The sequence below is a fragment of the Mercenaria mercenaria genome, chromosome 5, assembly GCF_021730395.1.
Source record: "Mercenaria mercenaria strain notata chromosome 5, MADL_Memer_1, whole genome shotgun sequence".
Lineage (NCBI taxonomy): Eukaryota > Metazoa > Mollusca > Bivalvia > Venerida > Veneridae > Mercenaria > Mercenaria mercenaria.
The window spans coordinates 55,093,797-55,117,783 of record NC_069365.1 but is presented as its reverse complement, the minus strand read 5'-3'; the positions used below and the strand labels follow the sequence as shown (position 1 = coordinate 55,117,783).

Here is a 23,987-nt window from a genome sequence, read left to right as displayed (position 1 = left end):
CTAAGATTTGGCAAAATTGTAAATGTTGTTCCTTTGCTTAAATTAATTTCATTTTTTTCCTTAAAAACCAGTATTGTATTTTTAACCTCAGGTGATATATTTTCAAGTTCGTTTTTATGATCACTCCTCCAGTCCAAAAAAAAAAAGAAGACAAATTTAATTCAACGATAATGTTAACTTCAATTATGTAATCCCCATCTTGTTGGACTTGAAATACATAATCTCCTATTTCATATACATTTTTTTGATTTATTTTAATAAAACTTTTATAATCTGTAATCTTATTAACTCGTATTCCAAATAATGCAAACAAATTTAGGGTATTTTTCACTTTTTATTGTAACTGTTTATCTTCAATATCAAATATTGTTCCGCTATAATATTTTACATGTACAGTAAAGTTCCGCTTAACGACCGGTCCGAAAATGAGACCATTCCGTTAATACGGGTAGTTTTTTAAAGAACCGATATTTTTCCTCTATAATTTAATGGTCGCAATGTCCGAAAATGCGACCGGTCCGCTATTACGTAATACGACCATTTTTTAAAGAACCAAACTGTCAAATTGTGTTGTTTTTGGTCTCTTTAATGCGACCGCTCAACAATTATCGAGTGTCAACTAATTAGCGGTTATGCACGGACTGTTTCATTTTGCAACATTACCTAAGCACGGTTTACGACATGCGGCAGAGACGTGTGAAAAACAAAATAAGTGACCGAGTAATGGCAAGTTGATTGTTTATTGTTTGTTTATATCATGTGGCATTACTGATTGGTCATTCAGTTTAAACTATGTAACGAAACTGGAGTGTATTGATTCGGCACATGTATAAATTAATTAGATAATTGGAATTGCAGTAAGTGGTATTGTACCCGATTTTCGGATGAGCTAGCAATTAAACTAATTATGTTTTGAACGAAATTTTACTTTAATAGGATATGAATGTTTCAAAATCATTGCATCTTACAAAATTCAATCTTTTAATAAAATTTAATTTTGAATGATAAAAATTGAAGAACGTAGTCAAAACTTGTTTAGAGTAAATGTCTGTGCTGTGTTAGGGGGGCAGGGGGTGCGTAAGAGCGGGTAAATAGACATTTTATTTTAGTGCAATGTATTGGAGATTAACTGACAAACATAGGTTTATTCTATAAGATGGATTTTTTTCTGAGTATCATTTTGTAGGGTCTCCATAATAAGACCGACTCGATAATAAGACCACTTTTTATCAGTTCCTCGAGTGGTCTTAATAGCGGAACTTTACTGTAGTTGCCTGCTATTGTAGTATTCAAAAAGAAACACTTCACGTCTTACTTTTTCTAGTTCTTCTTCTATTCCTTTATATTTATTTTCATGTTTAAGAATTACTTCAGCTAAATCATCAAGTCGTTTTGTTGTAGCAACTTCAGAAGCAGACAAATTGTCAACAGTATTTTTTGTTCTAGCTAATCGTGTTTCTTGTTTTAAAAATGCTTTTTTCACTTTTGTAATTTCTTCGGCATTAGTAGTAATTGCTTCAGCATTAGAGGTAATTAATTCTCCTTGTTGAACTGATTTTTCAACTACAAAGTCCAGTTCATTTTTAATGTTTTAAATTTTAGCATTAAATTCGTTAATATCTTTTTGTAATAGACCTGTAAGTGTACTTAAGTCCCCGTACTTTAAATTGTGACGTACATCGACATTACTTATCCAGTTTTGAAGTTGTTTCTTCAAATTTTCTAAGTTAGAATTTAAGTTAGAATTAAACTCTTTTTTAAGATTATCTAATGCTGTATCATGATCATCACCTCTTTGTGAAGCTGCCTTTTCAAGTTCAGGTTTATTTATGCAAATTTATTTGAAAATGTGTCAAGTAAATCTTGATTCTTTTTTATATTGTCAGTATTTAGTTTATTTATTTCTGTTCTGATTTCTAACTGATACATATTTTGTAACTTGTTCTCGGCTTCAATAACTTTGTCTTTTAGTTTTTCATGTTTAATCATACTATCTTTTAATTCCTGAATTTGATTGTGTAATATTTCAAAATTGGTTCTAAATACTTCTTTCATCTGAATATCTGTCAAATCAGATTTCTCTTCAAGTTCTTTAATAGAATCAACCATAGCTTTCATTTCTTTTTCAATTTTACCTTGTAATTCAACTATTAATAATGAATTGTTTTTAAAATCTTTTTCTAATTCTTTAATATTCTTTACTTCTTCTTCTAATGTCTGTTTAATAATTTTGATGTCTTCAAGATTATAGTCTTCTATTACACTTTGATTTTTTTTTAAACACAAACCGTCTTGAAAATGCATCACTGGGTTAATCTGGATTTTCTAGGTTGATTATTTCATTACCTCCCATATCTAATGGTCTGTTCATTGTGTTGTCAAGTTCCTTATTTTTATGAAGATATGAGTCCATGTCCTTTTTAAGCTTTTTGAATTATTTTCTAGTGGCATAATCACTTAAATCAATATCAAATTTAACTTTACTTATACTGTCGGGTTCACTTATTTGTTTAACATCATTAAAAACTCCCATCCTATATAATTCCTGTAAAGTTTTTTCTTAAAAACTTCCTTAGTTTGTCAACATATATGAAATCATATTTTTGTTTTGTTGCATTATTAAAAGAACCGTAATCTATATTTTGTTCATTACAAATCATATTATTTTCTCTTTTACCGGGACTTTCAAACAAAATATAATGTGAACAGTTAATTCGAATATCTTTTGGTGTTTTATGGTAAGACTGGCTTAAATAAATAACAGAACAGTTTTTGTAATGTCCTTGAATAAAGTATTTTGTTATCTCATTTTGAAACTTTTTTTCTTCACATATAAAATCATCAAATATTACTACTTTTTGTTTTTCTGATTCAAGATCATTAACATCAGTTATCTCATTATTAGAATATTCAAGTATTTCATTTGGATCTATTTTAGTTTTTTTGCAATTGTATTTTAGTGGTTAATTAAATCCTGATATTTAGATTGTTCTAGGTTTTTAGCATATAGGTATAATTTATCATAATATATAAGAGGTTTTCGAAGCATATGGATTAATGTATTTGTTTTTCCTGATCCGGAAGATCCACATATTAACATTCTAAAACATGAATCTGGCATAAAAGGATAAAATTGCCTAAAGTTATTAGATTTCATAATTTGGAATTTCCATTATATAATAATATTACATTATCTTACAATATCTTACATTATCTTACATTATTATATAAATGCTAGCAAAACTTAAAGAAATGAGAGAAATAAACGACCTAGTTGGACAAAGAGTAAGAGCTAAAAGAGAAGAAATAATGAGAGAAAAAATAAGAAAAGCTACTGGTCGAGAAATGTATAGTGAAATTTATAAACCAATTACAGAAGGAATAGAAAGTCAAAAAGAAAAATTATCAAGACAATTAAAAGCATTGCCTGGAATAGAAGAACGATTAAAAGCATTGCCTGGAATTAAAGAGCAATTAGCGTTTCTTCCAAAAAGTATACCAGAAGATCTGACACAAGGTACATGTATTACTGAATTAACTAAAGGAATGCAAGAAGCAGAAAAATCCAAAATAAAACAAGAATATATACCAGTATATTTGGGAGATGAATTTAAAGAATTAAAAGATTATGGAAGAGAAAAGATGGAAATAATCAAAAAACCGTTACCATCAGAGAAAATAATGACGAATGAAGAGATTAGTAAATTATCAAAAGAAGAGATTAGTGAATCAGAAGAAAACTATGTGCCAGCAGTATATAAGGAAGATAGATCTATTAAATTCTTTTCTAAAGAAAAAATTAAAGAATTAGAACATTGGAATGCGGATGAGTATAAAGAAGCTAAAAAATTTCCTGAAGAATTGGAGGCAATACCGAAAGAAGTTGAAGTTAATTTTAATAAACCTGTTGATTTGGAACTTTTAGATATAGAAAAATATAAAACACCAAAAGATTTATTTAACTTAATTCGCGTCAAACAAATAACTGAGAAAGACTTAGATAATATTATTAAAAATGCATCGGAGCAATTAATGGGATCTGGAGTAATTAAATTAACACAAAAACAGAAACAAAACGGTGGCTTCTTAGGTATGTTAGCTGCTAGTCTCGGAATACCTTTGATTACATCCCTTCTCAGTGGAAAAGGTATACACATAGATTCTCAAAGAAGACCTTACAGACGAATTCCTATTGTAAAAATAAAATAAAATTTATAAACAAACCAATCTCTAACTTTGAAATTGAACATTAGGTAAAACAACTAAAAATTAAAAACTTTAGGGGTGTATTTAGTAGAAATAATTTACCAGAAACAAAAGAACAAAAAACAAAGTCTCCGGTTGAATGCGGAATAATAAATTTAGATAACTCTGTTGGGTCTGGAACACACTGTCACAAACTGACATACGGGCCTCATACTACCATACGGTAGTTTAAATGCAAGTATTTTTGAATTATTGAGGTAAATGTCTGATTTTACGCTTAAAATACCTCTCATGTTTTTGTGTATTTCATAACTTAAATTTCCATGTAAATTTCATTAAATTCGGTTCAGTAATAAGAAAGTTGATATTTTATAAACTTCAGTAATTCATGATTTTATCCCCAAAACCACTATAACGGGCCTCAAATTGTCAATTTCGATCCGCGCCAAAGTAGTCAGATTTCCCGGCTACATCGTGATTCCCGTGGAATTACAAATAGTCAGAGTACACGCATTAGTCGTGAGTCCCATGAAATTTAGTATTTGGTGGGACATTACCCTACAAATAGACTGGTCTAGATATGCCTAGCGCACACCACATTCGACATTAGACGAATCTATGTCAAATTGATTTTTCTTGGTAGAAATTTATGCTCGATCGAGGTAAGAAATTTATTTGTTAGATTTTTGTATGATTTTTGAATTACGATTTTTATTTAGTTAATTTTTGGTAATTCTACAGAATTTTGTAATAGATTTACTTTTTGGCATGTGATTTTGGCTAGTTCCGGTATGTCAGGATACTTTATTAAACTTTTCAGACTTTTGTAAATTATTTCGAAAGAGGAGTCTAAAATGTTTCGTTTCTATAAACTGTAAGATTTGTACTGAAATTTGTGTAACTGATAATTGTAAAGTACTTTTTGTCAAAAACATTTGTCAAACATTTCGTTGTTAATTATGGAACGCCATTACTGCATTGTATTGTAATGTATAAATCTATATGGCAAGTCTAGTACTGTGTCTGTAATATATTATTGTAATTTGAAATTGTGTGCCAGTCTATAGCAATACATACAATGTCCGTTTTGTTGTGTGGCATTAGATATTATATTGATACCAACTATGGTATAACGTTTGATTTGTATTGAATTTTGTTAATTTGTAGTTGTAAATAATAGCTGCAGTTTATCATTTCCGTATCTATAATTTTTCATCATAAACTATTCATATCTTTTCCATACTTTAATCTTAGACTTCTAAGTAATTAAATTTTAGAAATAATTAAAGTAAAAAGTGACGTATTTTAATCACGTGACGTATGAACTTAGTAGCACAAATATTTTGTATAAGTAGCACGTATTATTTATGGGAGCCTACAGAGGTATGGTGTACCCAAAAGAGCAGTTTTATGCCCTGACTTATTTGTTTTGCTATGGTGCTTACCATATGTTATATATTTTAGCTTCTTCCGCCAGACGACTTTTACCTGGTGATGATGTCACAACCCGGAAGTACAATACCCGAGGTTCATTTGTCTTCACTCGACTGGATGTGATTTTCCCAGCGCAGAGCTTTCGTCCCATAATTGTGCCGTAAACCGCAAAGACGATGATTTTTGTTATCCTCTGAAGTCAGCTCAGGGATGCAATCACCTGCCATCATAGGGAGTCAAATCGGAGTCAACGTATTCACTGTTTAAAGGGACTTTACTTGAAGATATGTTGTATTTTTGTGCTACTTAAAGTTCGAAATTAACGGAAACAACTGTGCCACGTCACGTTAAAACGGAATTGTCAGTGTTAGAACTTTATATCTAGAAATACTGAGCTGAGATTTTCTTTCTTTCTTTCTTATATTCAGATTATTTTTCATTTATCATTTATTCATTGTAAATAATCATTTTCTGTAAATAAATTTGTAAATATTGTAAAGGGTGTTGATTTGTTCTGATAGTTATTGTCCCCGGTACGTCCATCCTGTCACACACACTGGGTTTGTTATGTAAATAAAATATACTTTGACCCATTTGGACTTCCTCCGCCAAAAGAAGTAATCAATTATATCCTGGATGTAAAATACAATAACATACAATATCAAAACAAAACAAGTGTATTATGCGGTTACTATTGTTTATTTTTCATAAAAATGTTACAAAAAGGTATAAACATTTATGATTTATTGTATAAAATACTAAGAATGAACAAACAATTATAAATTATTTTAATAAAAAGGGTTAAAAACGCTATATTCTGTACTACTGTCAAAATGTGTCAAAAAACGTTATATTCTATACTACTCCCAAACATTTATAAATTATTTTAAGAACTACTAACAAAACAAGAAGCTGCGTTCTGTAAACGCTTGATGCCCCCCCCCACCCCCCCGTAGCATCCTTGTCGATACAAAGCAACCTAAGTCCAAAATGAGGTCAAGGTCAAGGTTAAACTGAGGTCAGGTGATGTCTGAAGATGAGGAATAGTCACAGGTTACATCGGCATTAGTATCAATTCATTCTTGTAAGCGGTATTGATGCTAGACGAAACGGTCCCATTTGGTTAACCTCATACGGACGGACGGACAGGACAATCACTATATGCCTCCCGCATCAGTAGATGCCGGGGGTATAATAAAAACACTATCGCTTCCTATTTCACATTTTACTAACGATTTATCGTTTTCATTTGGTCAAAGGGACAAAACTCTACACGGCTTAACTTATATAGTAACTAAAATCAAGAGCATTAATTATCTCTGGTGAGAAACCAATAACCACTTGTACAGCAAAACGATACTGGTAAATCGTCTGTTCAGCAAAGTTAACTTGTGTACATGTTTACGATAAAATGGAGTTATAGGTTATAGAGTTAGTAGTTAGTATATGAACGGGTAAATATCTTTTTTCATGTTATTTTCCTTTTTTTTTATAACATATTAAGGATCATGTAACAGTCGTGACCTACTTAAACGTATTGAAAATTTTCCTTATATGTGTTGTGCAATCCACTTATCGGTAAAGTAGTAAAGCGATATGCTTATATTTATAAACACCGTGCGTCATTAATCAATAAGGACAAAACTATTGTAAATTGTTTTTCAGTGTGGAGTTTAAAGTTTCCTTCCGCGTTTTTAATGAAATATATTTTATATAAAATATATGTTTTCTTCACTGGGTTCAAAACCTGTGGTTTTTTTAATTGTGTGAGTGGACCTTGGTCCCAGGGACTTACGTCCATCAAACCGGAGTTTTTTTAATTGGTCAGCATTGGTCACTTTAGGTCAAAGTTTAGGGTCAAAAATGGGGTCAAATAGCGCCAATTTCGATATTTTCCTAACTACAAACGTACTAGCAGTCTTCTTTTCTTTTACGTTCGTTTGCTAATAGGAAAACATGTTTTCCAAAAATGCAACTTGAAACCAGTCATCTTTATCTATTACCGTATACATATATACACATGTAATAGCCTCTATGTAAATGTGATTTATTTCTGCTTTTCATGATGAATATGTTTGTTTTCTAATATGGGCGATAAAAATTTGTTTCGTTGAGATTGTGTTTTGTCCTAAAATACCGCATTTTATCCCTTGAGGATTCAATTATCTTTTCTTTTGTTCTTCCGTATGTAAAATAAGTATATATGTAGAAACAAAAAGAAACATAAATAAAGCAAAGAAACACCTTTATATGTGAGTTTATGATCAGGTAATTCATAAGCATTACGTGTAAACAGATCTTTATACGTTGGCTTTTAATAACACAGTGAAAACGTACTTCTACCAAAACTGAAACTGTGATCCCTCCCTGACAGGGAGAATGAGCAGTTACGCAAGCGTCAGACCTTTTTTGTATACACGATCACGTTTCTTATGCGTTGATACATGAAAATTTGCTTAACTTAAAAACAAATGTAAAGCTGTAGTTTGATTAACGCCTTACATATTTACATGCGTTGCAAGTATATGCTGCAAAACTCTGAATGTTTTTGGCAGAAAAAAGCTCATTTGGATCACTGGCAGAGAAAACTGTCACCATTTCGACATAAAAATGTCGTTACCACTGTCTCTCTTAATAGTTTGTGTGACAGTGTAACTATTTCCAGGTGTAGTTCGCCTATGCGTTTCCTTCTAGTTCGAATGCATGAAAACGTGAAGCTGAAACTTACCTCATCGTGTTTTGTGCTTTTATCCAACGTTTATTTATATCTGATTTCGCCTTTTGGGTGAACTATATCCAGTATGTGATTAAGAAGAACAAATTACATGTAAATCCATTACCTGATAACACACCCAGTACAATTGCTACTGTCAGAGCTTTTAACATTTTTACAAAAACACAACGCTTTTAATATCCGTTGACCGAATGCCTGTGAACTTAAATGGAGCACACAATTCAACGAGGGTCGCCAAGGGGATCGCACTGTCGTTTGGAAATTACCTGACAAGTCGACACCCAAAGCTATTTAACAATGTTAGTGAAATAAGTGTATGTAGAATAATAACATTTACGAAATCTAAAGTTATCTCATTATTTACTTCAAGATTTTTACATTGAATAAACTTCTCATTTTCGAAAAAAAAAAAGCAATAGAAAAATGTCAAAAAACTTAGCAATTTTGTTGATATTGTAACACGCTGAGGTTATGCGTTATGATGATAAACCTTGTTTACATTGGAGAACGCACACAAGTTAAAGATTTAAACTGCAGATATCTCGAATATTATATGATACATACAGTACACGAAATCAGAATAAAGACATTGGTCGTTATTAAGTTGCTATCTGGATTACATGATATTCTTTGTATGCATACGTCCCATACCGTCGCAATATATGTAGCTCACCGGTAGAGATCCCTGGCCGCCGAGTCATACCAAAGACATGAAAAATGGCAGTTGTAGCTCCAGTGCTTGACAATATTTAAAGGGTTGTACAAGGAGATTAAATGAACTAAGTAAGTATCTGCTATTGGATACCTCGTTTGTCGCACAAGATCTGTTGTGACGTTAAACAAAATTTATCTTTACCTTAAGATATAGATCTAATGATAACCCAGAAAGGTCATAAATTATATAGTATCCGTCAGTTATTCATTTTTAAAAGTAGTTCTCCCTGGGTTGTAAATGTACATTTTCGAAAATAAGATTATTTCGGTAAAATCAATATGTTGCTCTTGTCAGTTAATTCATACAAGAATTCAAGAAGTGCATTTTGTACGAATATTCTCTTAATGGAAGGCTTTTTAACATTGATCACAGTGTTTTACTGCATTTCTAAAGAATCAGACTTACGCCAAATAGAAGTCAGTGATACCTCCAATAGTTATGGAAATGTAAACTTTTCAAGAAAAGAGTTTGCTTTCCCGACACACCGGCTATGCAACATCGTCCAAACTGACATGGATACTATAAAAATTTGAAATAATACCAATATTGTTTAAATTATTCCGATTCATTTAAAAACATGCCGCCAGAGGGCGTGGTCATTTTTTCCTTATATGTATATAGTGAAAACTTTAAATAAGAACATCTTGTAGGAAACCGCTAGCCCGATATCAAAATAATTTCACACAAATGGTCCTTGTGAACTTCTACAAAGATTGTTAAAATTATTTTGATTTGTCATAAAATATGATTGTCAGTTGTCACTTTTCTCCATATTTGACTGCCAGGTCACTTTTTTCCCTATATATAAAATGTTGGCAGAAATCTTGGCAGAAATAGCAGGCCTAATTTTAAAACAATTTCACAAAAGTGTTTCTTAAATATGTGGCGTGTTATATAAGGGTTTGAATGTCTTCCCTAATTATTCAAATTATTGCTCTAGGCCCAAACATGGTCATACCTATATATGTAACATGTGTATAGTAAAGGCTAATATAAAAGACACTTTGAATATCTTCTTCTCTGAATCCATAATACATAGAGCATTGATACTTTATTTCAACCTAATTCTTTACTTGTACCATTACGTTATACAAACACACTTAAAGCCTTTTACACAGGTGAGCGCTTTAGGGTCAATGACAATCTTGTTTTTATTTTCTGATTTGGAGATCCTAGTACTTATGACATAAAGATCAATTTCTTTGCTTTTTTATTTTAAATCAATATTTAGTATCTATTGCCCTACCTTAAGTCTTCTTTGGGCTTATTGCCATGCTATTTATTGGACATCATTCCTCATTTAACGACTTTGACTGGGTTCTATTTAAATTTAAGTAAATATTTTGTAGTGTTGTGTATTCCGCATGCATGTCTACATCTGAACTAATTATATTTCGTTGCCTTAGTTCCACAATGTTGCAAGTCCATTTTTGGCAAACTTGAGATTTTATTATAACCATGTCTATATATGATGGTGAAATTGTGGCCTTGTAGAACTAACATAAACAGGCTAAATTTTAGTTCAACAGGGCTGTAAGTAATGTAAGCCATTGACACTCAAATCTTAAGACGTCAAAAAGCTAGTTTCGGCATTGTGGAAATAAGGCGTCTAAAATTTTGTTATGTTGTCATTTAGGTAAAGCAAAAATACTAAAGAACCATAATATTATGACAGATACTTTCCAAGTAATGAACAAGTCAAATGGTTTATCGCGGCCAGAAATTTGTACAAACCGGACAGAAGTTGCGAAATTGTCATTTGTGCAGGAAAGAAGCGTTTACCATAATGTCCAGTACTGGACAGGTATAGTGACATACGTTTAAGATATCATGCTTTCTGTTTATGCAGGTAAACTTGTGTTTGGTTAAATTTCAACAGAGCACAATTGTCTGAACAGTGTACAAACTCATTACTGTTTTTTCAGGCAAGGGTGGAAAAAAAGTGGTAGACAATGAAAGCAGTAACATTTTTATTAAAAAAAAAAATAAACAATGAGACAAACATTTCCAACACCTTTGGACGGTTCAAAATTCCCATGTTAAACATACAATAAAGCCCGAAACGCGTGAAAATGTTCCGAATGTAAATCGGGTGAAGTAGGCGCTCTATGTATAGAGTTAGATTATGCGTCTTGATACTGTACCAGAGGGGTCGGTCAATTGTGGGTTATTGATTACACTGGGCGAGTCTACTTACTTATTACTTGAGGATGAAAAAAACGTGTTTTTTAAATGTTGCTCTTAAACAAGGGTGGCGGTTGAACTACAAAAAGTACAACAACAGTTAATTCACAACAAATCGTACGGTATGTTTTATAATCAGTAGAAGCTAGTCGTATTTACGCTTATGAGACCTGTTTCACCCATAAGTAAAGAATTCACAGGTCCGTCATGAAATATTTTCCCCAGCGCGCATATACTTCACCTATTCCATATGATCGCGGCCTCGGCCGCGATCAATTATGCATTAATACACATATGTATGTATGAAATCATAATAAAAACCTTTACGGTAGAGTTACCTATAATTACGATATCAAACGGAAAGTTTAGACAGACTTAAGGGCAAACAAATGACCCACAAACTATATCCTACCAAACTGAAAAGGGGAACTGAGAAAGGGGGTGACTCAGCAACAAGTGTCTTATAAACGGAACAGAAAAGGTTAATTAAAATGAATCTTGATACAATGAACTCAACGTAAATATCAAAAGCACTTATCACCATAGACACTGAATCCTTAACAGCAAAACCTACGGATAAAAAGAAAGCGGAATAATCCCAAAGTGTTCATGAAAATGTCGCTTAAAGGGCACATGTTCCCAAAATCTAGAAAAAGAAAACAACAACAGTTTTCTTAACTCGAACGGTCAGGCAGAATGTTGTCGGCCCTGTACGATTTCTCCTGATGCAAAGAAGAAATTAAAAGCAAGAACCAAAAAGAGCGTAGATTTTTTTACTTACGCAGTCTGCAATTTATATGAAAATGAATGTATTTGCTGTTTACAAGTATTCCTATACAAAATACAATATTTTATTCTCAAATTAGTTCAATATATTTTCCCATCGGCATTACGTGTCTATTCCTGTTGTTACGTTATTAACCAAGTCTTGATATCGTCTATTAATCAAACTCATCGTGAAACTGTTTGTTGTAAAAACTGGTTATGCTGAAAAAAAAACATCAACAAGAGGCTTATGCTTACCATAGATCGCACATCTAAGTTTTACAGATACAACATGTAAACTAGTTTTTATTCAATGATTTGACCTAGTCAGCTGTTTTTTAACCCTGTTAATCCGTTTTCAAACTTCATCCAAGTTTAATAAAGGCAAAAAAATGACTAGTTAATGTGTAGATCAGACATAATATTTGGTCACCAATGTATTAGTTTTGAATAATTTGAAGACGATAGCTCTGTTTTTACTTAATATACCTTTATCATTATCGTACATTTGCTAGACCTTGTGGCTTTATACATTCAGTAAATGTTTAATGATAACATGCCAATTATGACTAATTCGAGGTCATATCGGATGCTCTTCGCCGGTGCCTAATAAAGTATACATTGTAGTTTCTTTCAGAAATTTCCTAGATGGGAATTAAATTGTCAAATATCACTTACAGTAAAAGAGAAATACTGCGAATTAATACTTTACAACTCTGCTTAGTTTCTTTGAAATCCTGAAACAGTTACAGAGAAGAAGTCCAAACAAGAATCCATTTGCAGATCTTTTGTGTACAAATTGGTCATAAAGATAATTCTAATGTAGAACCCGTAAAAATGAGATTTCTTTACTGTCTGAAATATATCGCTATCTTTCACAAACGTAACGAAAAACGTCCAAACATAGGGCGAAAGTGATAAACAATTAAACGTCTCACAAATTATGACAGTTTGAGACTAAACTGTGCAATATAATTTGAACATGAAATAGTTGTATCTAGATATATGTCATCAATTTTGTCTTTTTTTTTTCTACAAATGATAGCAAACGAGGAAATAAACATCTCCTGGCTTCTAACATAGTGAGCAATGTTAACAAAAATATTGGAAAAACCGATGGATGACCCCCGAAATACGAGTCTTGCAAAGTAAAAGAACAAACGTGGAATTCAGACTGGGCACACACGTAAAAACATAGTTTACTAATGTTGAATAATCAAAGTGCAATATCTCATTGAAAAATCATTTCACCGGAACATGAAGAATATATGCACACCTCTACTTAAGAACGAAGCATCCTATGAATTTTCGCTGCATTACAGCCAGTGGTTGCTGCGAAATACTTTTGACTAGGACGGCGTATTTGTTAACTAATGTTGAATCACATATAGGGAATAACTCTGTAAAATGCATCCGACGGGGATATGGAGATAATATACGCATCTCCTCTTGAACGTGATCTTTCATAGGAAGGTTCGATGAATTTCAGCTAGTGGTTGCTGAGGAATACTCCGGACAAGAAATGGTACTACAGTATACTAATGTTGAATTATATAAGGACTATAACTCAAAGAAAAATCAACCAACCAGAACATGAATATAATATGCGCATCTCCACTTGATAGTAAAGCTTGTCATGAAGTTTTGCCGGATTCCAATTGTGGTTGCTGAAAAAATACTCCGGAGAAAAATTGTACTATATTAAAATATGTTGAATAATCAAAGGGCAATAACCCGGTGAAATATCATCCGAACAAAACACGAAAATAAAACGTGCATCTCCTTTTAAAAGAAAATATGAAGTTTCGGTTAATTCCAACGATGGTTGCTGAGAATTACTCCGGAAAAGAATTGTACTATAGTATACTAATGTTGAATAATCAAAGGGCAATAACTCAATCAGAACACGAAGCAATATCCGCATCTCATCTTGGTAATGAAGCTTCCTAAGAAGTTTGGCTAAATTCCAACCAGTGGTACCTGAGAAATACTCCGGAGAAGAATTGCAGGACGGACGAAAGAACGGACGAATCTGCGATTATAATTATGTTTCCCATTCGGGGAATACAATTAGAAAAATACACTGATTTTGAGAATAACTGAAAAACAGAAGCCATTAAAACAGCAATGATAATACATGCATTAACCGAAACGATTCAAATCCGGTACATGAGAATACATGTTTGGGTTTAATTGCCTTACTTTCAATTTGTCAAAGAAATCATTAACCCTTTGCCTGCTGGCGGCAGTAATTCTGCCTTTGCGACCAGTGCAGACCAAGATCAGCCTGCACATCCGTGCAGTCTGATCATGGTCTGCACTGTTCGCTATTCAGTCAGTAAATTTTCAGTAAACACCCCTTCGAATAATAAATGGTATTGCCCAAATTGAATGATGGACCAGTCCATTATAGAAATTTAGCAGGCTAAGGGTTAATGAATGGAAGAAGCGCAGTCACTATCATAAGCATTAACAACCGTGAAACAGTTTTTGAAACTAATTGTTTACAAGTGGCCCGTAAAGTCAACCAGTGTTCCTAGATTTTGTACCAATTATGACTTGCTAACCGGCAAGTAATTGATCTTCTTTGAAAGAATCTCATGTGAAGGACGTCTGGCTTCAGACATATTGGATAGCATGCTTGTATAGTTGCAATTAATACTTACATGATGTAGGTATATATAATCAATGGCGCAGGATCCTTATGGGAACAATTGCAAAAAATTTGATAAGAACCAAACAGTAGCAAAGATAATCAGCGCTGACCACTTTCTGCACCACCACCTGCATAAAAATTCAAATTCTTTTTTACATTGCACAAATAACTCTGGTAAAACTAAGTTCATTTTCGCATTTGCTTGCATGGAATCAGTTTTGAAAAAAATAGCAAAATGATCATATAAATATATTTTTCTATATAAATATCTCACTGTCTCCAATATCTGACATCGCCGCTATAAACAAATTAAAAATCCAACCCATTTTCCATTAAAGTATTTAGTTTGAACGTATATTACTGTAGGCCTATAAGAAAAAAGATCATATCAATAATCCGAGAAGCAATCACATGTTTAGAAAACTGCCAAAAGGACTATGAAACTGCTCACAATGCGTAAGTTGTTGGGGTACAAACGAGAGAAGTATTGCAGAGCAATACAAGACTTCCTACTGGTTAAGGACTTTGCAAACAAAAAATGAGGTGGTATCAAACACAACATCTATACTTCGGTATGCCATCACCAAAGTTATGTATAAACATAAATCAAGTTGAAAAGACTAGCATGTGTTTTTATCAAGTTCTAGTAAATTATAGTGAATGGAATGCCAAAGTAATAGATTCCTATAAACATATATACAAAATCATATACTTGGCAGAGTAAGGTAGGAGAAATGTATGTGCGGTACGGCTTTTATTATGGGTCGCGTATAGCCTAAATTAGAACACGGAAAACCTAATCTAAGGAAATCTGATAACAGATTACTGCATTACTTTTTAAAGCAACTTAGATATCTTCACTATTCTATTCGATGTTTCTACCACCATGAAAAATGTAATTTTGATTCGTAAATAGATATATAGATATATAAAGTTGTTGACAAACTCTAATTGCAAGGTTTTAAATAAGAACTTAACGCACTTCTTCTGCTTAAAGGCACTCGCTACAGTTTTTCCGGACGGGTCGATATTTACCCCAACACCGTGTCAATTTGGTTGTGTTTCTAATCGATGTAGCTCACTACAGAGTTGGAGCGGTTTTCTGCGCATGCCCGGAAGTGATTATCTAATGTCGCGTACGGCAAATTATTGTATTTTCGCATGCATTTAATGTATAATATACTGAATAAAGGTTAGGGTAAGTATCACCATGGTTATAAAATATATACATTTGAAGTACTTTTAGTTCAAACTGCTTCAATCCGACATATACTGGAGTCTGTAATTTATACCGTCGCTCCAACTCTGCATTGAGTCACAGCTTTTTCTAATTCCGTACCGTACCCATACCGTACATCCGTATTCGTAAACTATAGGTTTTGTTCGGAGAAAGGCGGAAACTTTCATCGTTCTATGCCATCAAAATGCTTCAAAAACACTTTAAAACCAGCTTATTAAGAAATCTGCCGTTTGATAATTTGATATATCTCTAAGTCATTTGCTCAAACACTGAAAGAGTATAATGCCCGTCACATCCCACCTCGTTGTAATTTGATTTAAACGAAATCTAATATGGTGACCTATCAATTTTCTTTTCGTTTTAGATTAGGAAGACATTATCACAGGTATGTGCAGAGTTTGATTAAATTCTATTATGTGAAACTCGATAAAATGGCGAAAGTACTAACTTAAAATTGACAAAAATATGCAAAAATAGCCCTTGGGTCTGCTGAACAAGTATTCCTTTCTTTACAAAATCATTTTCTTTTGATTTTCTCTGAGCATGTTTCAAATAGATATATTGTTTTCCGTTATAAAAATGCTTAGATATCAAATTTATGCTGATTATTGTACTTTATTGAAATATATTTTAGGACTATAGAAATTTTGAAAAATGTTAAAAATAGCACCATATCTAGGGGCAAATTAAATTGAAACAAAACTGGTGACCTAGTATTTTTATTTCATTTTTCAATACATCATAACATGATCTTTTAATACAAAACATTTCATCAAAATCCATCATTGAGAAAAAAATTACGAAACTGTAGCGAGCGTCCTTAAAATATACTATCTCACAGTCTAAAGATAAACTTGAATAAATGTAACAGTATAATTATACAAATTTTAAAAGTGGATGAACAAGCATAGTGACGTTACGCCAGCTTAATAAAGAAACGCGTAGTAAATTTGAATATGTAATAAGCAACACTGTAATAAAGATCTGTTTTTTTTACTTTCAAATATCTTTCCTTTAAAAGAAAACATGATATTATAAAATTGTTGAAAAAAAATAGATTTATCGAAACAGGTAAGTTTAACCAAATCTTTAAAATAATTCACGGTAAAATTGCTATACAGCACGGAACTATTTGAAATGCACATGAAATAATTTTGTGTTGTCAGTCTAATTAGCAGTCTTTGCGGTAATAATACTAGTAGTCTAGCGGACAAGTTCACCAGCCTAAATATGAAATTACAGAATCAAGTGATACAGAACACAGTTTAAGGATGTAGCTAACATTACTAAACCGTAACATAATTCATGAGTTAAGGACATGGCAAGAGACAACCTGGGATATGAATGCTGTAAGGATAAAATGATAATATGGAGACTTACGAGTATATTGATGAGACATGCCTAATCTTAACATTGTATTTCATTGCTTATGAAATTCGCTATTTGCCGATGACGCTACTTAAAATGCACACTCACTAGTGTTATTAGTGACACTTACTCGTTCTCTTTAAACCAGTGGTGAACACATTCTACGGTTTCATTTGTAGGGGTAGGAATCATTCTAAATATGTTGCTACAGCAGCCTTTGTATGCCACCCCTATTGTCCAGCAGCAGTAGTCAAGACATAACTCTACTTTATGATATTCGCCTAGTACATCCGTATAACTATCACAGCAGTCAAAAGCTTGTAAACCCTGACCTGTGAATAGAAAATATGTATCTAGATATAACTCTGACTGATGATACTAGCGTAGTGCATTCGTACAACAATAACAGCAGTCAAAAGCTTGTGTACCCTGACCTGTGGACAGAAAATATGTATCTAAATATAACTCTGACTGATGGTACTAGCGTAGTGCATTCGTACAACAATAACAGCAGTCAATAGCTGGTGAACCCTGACCTGTGGATAGAAAATATGTATCTAAATATAACTCTGACTGATGGTACTAGGGTAGTGCATTCGTACAACAATAACAGCAGTCAAAAGCTTGTGAACCCTGACCTGTGGACAGAAAATATGTATCTAAATATAACTCTGACTGATGGTACTAGCGTAGTGCATTCGTACAACAATAACAGCAGTCAAAAGCTTGTGAACCCTGACCTGTGGACAGAAAATATGTATCTAAATATACCTCTGACTGATGATACTAGCGTAGTGCATTCGTACAACAATAACAGCAGTCAAAAGCTTGTAAACCCTGACCTGTGGACAGAAAATATGTATCTAAATATAACTCTCATTGATGATAGTAGCATAGTGCATCCGTACAACAATCACAGCAGTCAAAAGCTTGTGAACTGTAACCTGTGAACAGAAAATATGTATCTAAATATAACTCTGATTGATGATACTAGTAGTAGCGTAGTGCATTCGTACAACAATAACAGCAGTCAAAAGCTTGTAAACCAGGACCTGTGCACAGAAAATATGTATCTATTAGTAAATTTAACTCTGACTGATGATAGTAGCAACGTGCATCAGTACAACAATCACAGCAGTCAAAAGCTTGTGAACTGTAACCTGTGAACAGAAAATATGTATCTAAATATAACTCTGATTGATGATACTAGTAGTAGCGTAGTGCATCCGTATAACTACCACATCAGTCAAAAGCTTGTGAACCCTGACCTGTGGACAGAAAATATGTGTCTAAATATAACTCTGATTGATGATAGTAGCGTAGTGCATCCGTACAACAATTACAGCAGTCAAAAGCTTGTGAACTGTAACCTGTGAACAGAAAATATGTATCTAAATATAACTCTGGTTGATGATACTAGTAGTAGCGTAGTGCATCCGTATAACTACCACTGCAGTCAAAAGCTTGTGAACCCTGACCTGTGGACAGAAAATATGTGTCTAAATATAACTCTGATTGATGATAGTAGCGTAGTGCATCCGTACAACAATCACAGCAGTCAAAAGCTTGTGAACTGTAACCTGTGAACAGAAAATATGTATCTAAACATAACTCTGATTGATGATACTGGTAGAAGTGTAGTGCATCCGTACAACAATCACAGCGGTCAAAAGCTTGTGAACTGTAACCTGTGAACAGAAAATATGTATCTAAACATAACTCTGATTGATGATACTGGTAGAAGTGTAGTGCATCCGTACAACAATCACAGCAGTCAAACGCTTGTGAACTGTAACCTAAGAACAGAAAATATGTACCTAAGTATAACTCTGATTGATGATACTAGTAGTAGCGTAGTGCATCAGTACAACAATCACAGCAGTCAAACGCTTGTGAACTGTAACCTAAGAACAGAAAATATGTACCTAAACATAACTCTGATTGATGATAATAGTAGTAGCGTAGTGCATCCGTACAACAATCACAGCGGTCAAAAGCTTGTGAATCCTGATCTGTAAACAGGAAATATTCATCTAAAGTTAGCGGGATGGCCTGTTAAAGCCACCGCGAATGCATTCAAACTATAAACCAAAAGTATAAAGTTTCTGTAATTTCGACACAGAGATTAATTAAGCTCTTTGTTTCATCTTGTTTTATCAAAGATAAGATATGGGGTTAAAATCTTATTTTGTGCAATTATAAATCGCCATGTACACTAAAAAAGCAAGACAGTGAAACATATGTTTTAATTCTATGAGTTCTTCTCAGTTTGTTTTTCCAATCAAAAATTTAAAATATCGTTTATTCATACTTAGTAAGTTTTTAAACATTTTTAGAAACATACTAGCCTATATGAGTGGCAACGATTTTTTAATTCTGTAAATCTTTGCTATCTATCTTTGTTCTGTGACTATAAAAAGTACTAATATTTGCTTTGAATCATGTGATCATTTGTACGACAATCTAAATAACACTTGACGTTTTTACTAATGGTCATTCTAATGTTATATACTCAGTCAAAGACGAAAGTGTGCACGAACTTATGAGATAACATTAGTACAGGGGCCAGACTATCATTTTCAATGTTCGCTAAAAATTGTCTGAAATGAATTAAAACAACATACGTGGAAGTCAAAGTACTTACACCATACTATACATGTAGTACAATTCAGCAACCACTGATTGAAATTTACCGAAACTTTATAGGAATATTCTTGTGTCTAGATGTCATCAACTTTATTCTTTCTCCACAAATGACAGCAATCTTGGAAATAAACATCTCCTGGCTTATAACATAGTGAGCAATGTAAAAAAGAAAATGTTGGTAAAACCGATGGATGCTCGCCGAAATATGATTCTTTCAAAATAAAAGAACAAAAGTGGAATTCACAGACTGAGTACACATAGTTCACTAATTTTGAATAATCAAAGTGCAATATCTCATTGAAAAATCATTTCGCCGAAACATGAAGAATATATGCGCACCTCCTCTTGAGAGTGAAGCATCCTATGAATTTTCGCTGAATTCCAGCCAGTGGTTGCTGAGAAATACTCCTGACTAGGACTATAGTTTACTAATGTTGAAAAATCAAAGGGCAATAACTCAGAAAAAATCATTTGACCGGGAATGGAGACAATATGCGCATCTCCTCTTGAGCGTAAACGTTCCTATGAAGTTTCGAGGAATTTCAGCCAGTGCTTGCTGAGGAATATTCCCGACAAGAAATGGTACTACAGTATACTAATGTTGAATAATCAAACTCAATGAAAAACCAGTCAAGCTGAACATAAAGATAAAATGCGTATTTTCTCTGAAGCACCCTATGAAGTTTTGATGAATTCTTGCCAGTGGTTGCTGAGAAGAATTGGTACTATAGTACGTATACTATGTTGAATATTAAAAGGGCAATAAATCAAAGAAAAATCATCTAATCCGAACACGAAGATAATATGCGCATCTCCATCATAATAGTAAAGCTTGTCATGAAGTTTGTCTAAATTCCAGTTGTGGTTGCTGAAAAATACTCCAGAGAAGAATTATACTATTTTAAAAATATGTTGAATGATCAAAGGGCAATAACCTGATGAAATATTATCTACCCAAACCACGAAGATAACGTGCGCATCTCATCTTGATAGTAAAGCTTTCAATGAAGTTTGGCTAAATTCCAGCAAGTGGTTGCTGAGAAATACTCTGGACAAGAATTATACTATAGTATTTACTGTTAAATAATCAAAGGGCAATAACGCAGACTTACAAAGTCTGTTGAGATCAAGGTATCTGTAATAAAGTTTATTCTTTCTTCATACCGACACTAATATTTTCTAAGAAAACCATTTTCTCGCTAGGCTCAGAGTCAGAGGTAAGAGATATTGTAATTTTTTTCAGAAAGTGCTATCAAAGAGGATTGATTTTATGGCCAAGTGTGCTTTACATTTAATGACTCTAACGACTGATGCCAGTCTAGGCAATAACGCTGTGATAAATGATCCGAAAATAAAACGCGCATCCCCTTTTAATATAAAATACTCCTTAAATTGTTTGTCGATGTGCGAAGGTGGTCGCACTTAATAGTGAGCTGTTTTTTGGTCTTCACTGTCCCTTCTTGAATTAAAATGGCGTCTGCATATATTGCCACATACATTGCAGAAGTGACTGCATCCGCCTAGAAAGACTTCTTCTGTGGACTTCATTTCTGACCTTCGTCTACAAACAGCCTGTCCACAAAGACATACTTGTTTGCATGATGCTGACCTCCCAACCTTATCACCCAAGTGTTTGGCTTCATGTTGCCTGAAGTTGCTTCTGACAGACAATTACGGCATATCTCAGGTATTTCCGATATGATTTGACAAAGGAAGTGTAAATGTAACATAAACATAACACTTGCAAGGTCGTGGATGTTATTGACATAGTTCTTTGTTTCTAAATTAGTTTTTGCTGTCTAGGCAACTGAAGTACATAGCGTCAAACTGAATTGATAGGTTTATTAAGTTTACATTTCGATAACTATTCGAGGTATCACTGACCTCTGTTTGGCATAGGATTTGATTCGTTAGAAATCTTTTTATGAAATATAATATGGAGTGGTGGATGGGGAAATGTTTCAAAGAAGAGCATTTTGTACGAATATTTTCTTAACGCAATTAAGGCTTTTTCAAAAATGCAAACGTCAGTAATAAACTAGATTCATATGCGGGTTCTTAAACTAAGACCATGTGTCATTTCAAAATTATCCGTTATCGATGAATTAATCGCAAGTTTATGTATTCATCGAATAGAAAACACCGGGAAGTGTTATGCGCACCTGTTGATGACGTACAATAGCACGACTGAACCTTGTTTCGGATATTGGCTAGGCGTTGGGTTTCCGCATATAAGGAGAATTTTGATCCGGATGTCTACCACAAATGTGAAACTCGACCAACTTGCGGAAAAACATAATTTTCGTCATATCATTTCTAACCTAATTCATATCGATCATAAATAATAAACGTGTTTATATTCGTCTACTCAAAAACCCCGTTTTCTTAAATGATTAATGCAGTTCATGTGTCTTTGTTTGAAGAATACTTGTAGCCTATAAATATGAATGAAAATGTTACTTGCTAACACTCTTTTTTGTAATTAACTAATAAGGGACACCTTTTTGAATTTACCCTTTAATAATATTTTTCTCGAAAATGTACATTTACCTATTTAATGAATGACAACAGATCTTGTACGACAGACCAGGTATCCAGTAACAATTACTTATATGGGCTAATTTTACCTCCTTCAGTGTACAACATTTTAATGTGGAGTGTCAAGCAAAGGTGCTACCAGTACCATTTTTCACGTCTTTGGTATGGCGCGGACAGGGAAACGTGAAATTGGCAGTAGCAGTAGTACCAGTAGCAAAATCGTCGTGAAATTGGCTGTGGCAGCAACAGGAGTAGAAAATCGTGAAATTGGCAGTAGCAGTAGTAGCAGTAGCGGTAGCAGAAACATGAAATCGGCAGTAGCCGTAGCAGTAGCGAGCATGTGAAACTGGCAGTAGCAATATTAGCAATAGCAGAAACGTGAAATGGCAGTAGCAGTATCAGTAACAAAAACGTGTAATGGTCAGAAGCAGCAGCAAAAACATAAACCTTGCAGTAGCAGTAGCAGAAACTTGAAATGTGCAGTAGCAGTAGCAGCAGTATCAAAAATGTGTTACTGATACTGCTCCTATTGCTACCCCGCCAATATCACGTTTTTGCTACCTCTATAGCTGCTACTACAAATTGCACGTTTTTTGCTATTGCTGCCACAAATTTCAAGTTTCTGTTACTGCTACTGCTACTGCTGCTACTGCTACTGCTACTGCCCTATCAAGATATTGCTACTGCTACTGCCACCTCTCATTTCACGTTTTTGCTTCTGCTACTGCTGTCATTATCACTATCAATTTCACGTTTCTGCTTCTGCTACTGCTACTGCTGCTACTTCTACTGCTACTGCCCAATCAAGATATTGCTACTGCTACTGCCACCTCTCATTTCACGTTTTTGCTTCTGCTACTGCTGCCATTATCACTATCAATTTCACGTTTCTGCTTCTGCTACTGCTACTGCTGCTACTGCCAATTTCACGTTTTTGCTACTGTTACGGCTGCTACTGCTACTGCCAATTTCACATTTCCGTTACTGCTACCGCTGCTGCTGCTACTGCTCATTTCACGTTTCCCCATTTCAAGTTATGGCTTCTGCTACTGCTACTGGCCATTTCACGTTTTGTTTTTCTATTGCTACTGCTGTTACTATACTGCTGTTAATTTCACGTTTCTGCTACTGCTACTACTGTTATTGCTGCTACTGCCAATATCACGCGTTTGCTCCTGCTACTGCTGCCACTGCTACGGTCCATTTTGCAATTCTCCTATTGCTATTGCTACTGTTACTGCTGTTACTGCTACTTCCCATTTCTCGGTTTTGCTACCGCTACTGCCACTTTCACGTTTTTTCTACTGCTACTGCTACTGTTACTACTGCTCTTATTGCTGCTGCCAATATCACGTTTCTGCTACTACTACTTCAAATATTGCTACTGCCAGTTTAACGTTTCAGCTACTGCTTCTGCTACAGCCAATTTCCACGTTCTTGGTGCTGAGCACTACTGCTACCGTCGGGTCGATTTCACGTTTTTGCTACTGCTATTGCTATT

At 33.7% G+C, this 23,987-nt stretch overlaps 1 protein-coding gene and 1 long non-coding RNA gene across 2 annotated transcripts in view; one reads left to right on the top strand and one right to left on the bottom strand.

Annotated features, from left to right (window-relative positions):
- Nucleotides 1-23,987, bottom strand: part of LOC123559039 (uncharacterized) — a 52,888-nt gene that overhangs the window by 26,418 nt on the left and 2,483 nt on the right. Inside the window, exon 2 of the mRNA XM_053543635.1 lies at nucleotides 17,433-17,634. Coding sequence (XP_053399610.1) covers nucleotides 17,433-17,634 — 202 coding nt within the window. The remainder of the gene's footprint in view (nucleotides 1-17,432; nucleotides 17,635-23,987) is intronic.
- Nucleotides 6,614-14,964, top strand: LOC128557065 (uncharacterized). The gene is made up of 2 exons (XR_008371010.1): nucleotides 6,614-7,094; nucleotides 13,084-14,964. It is a non-coding gene; the product is annotated as an uncharacterized LOC128557065 (long non-coding RNA).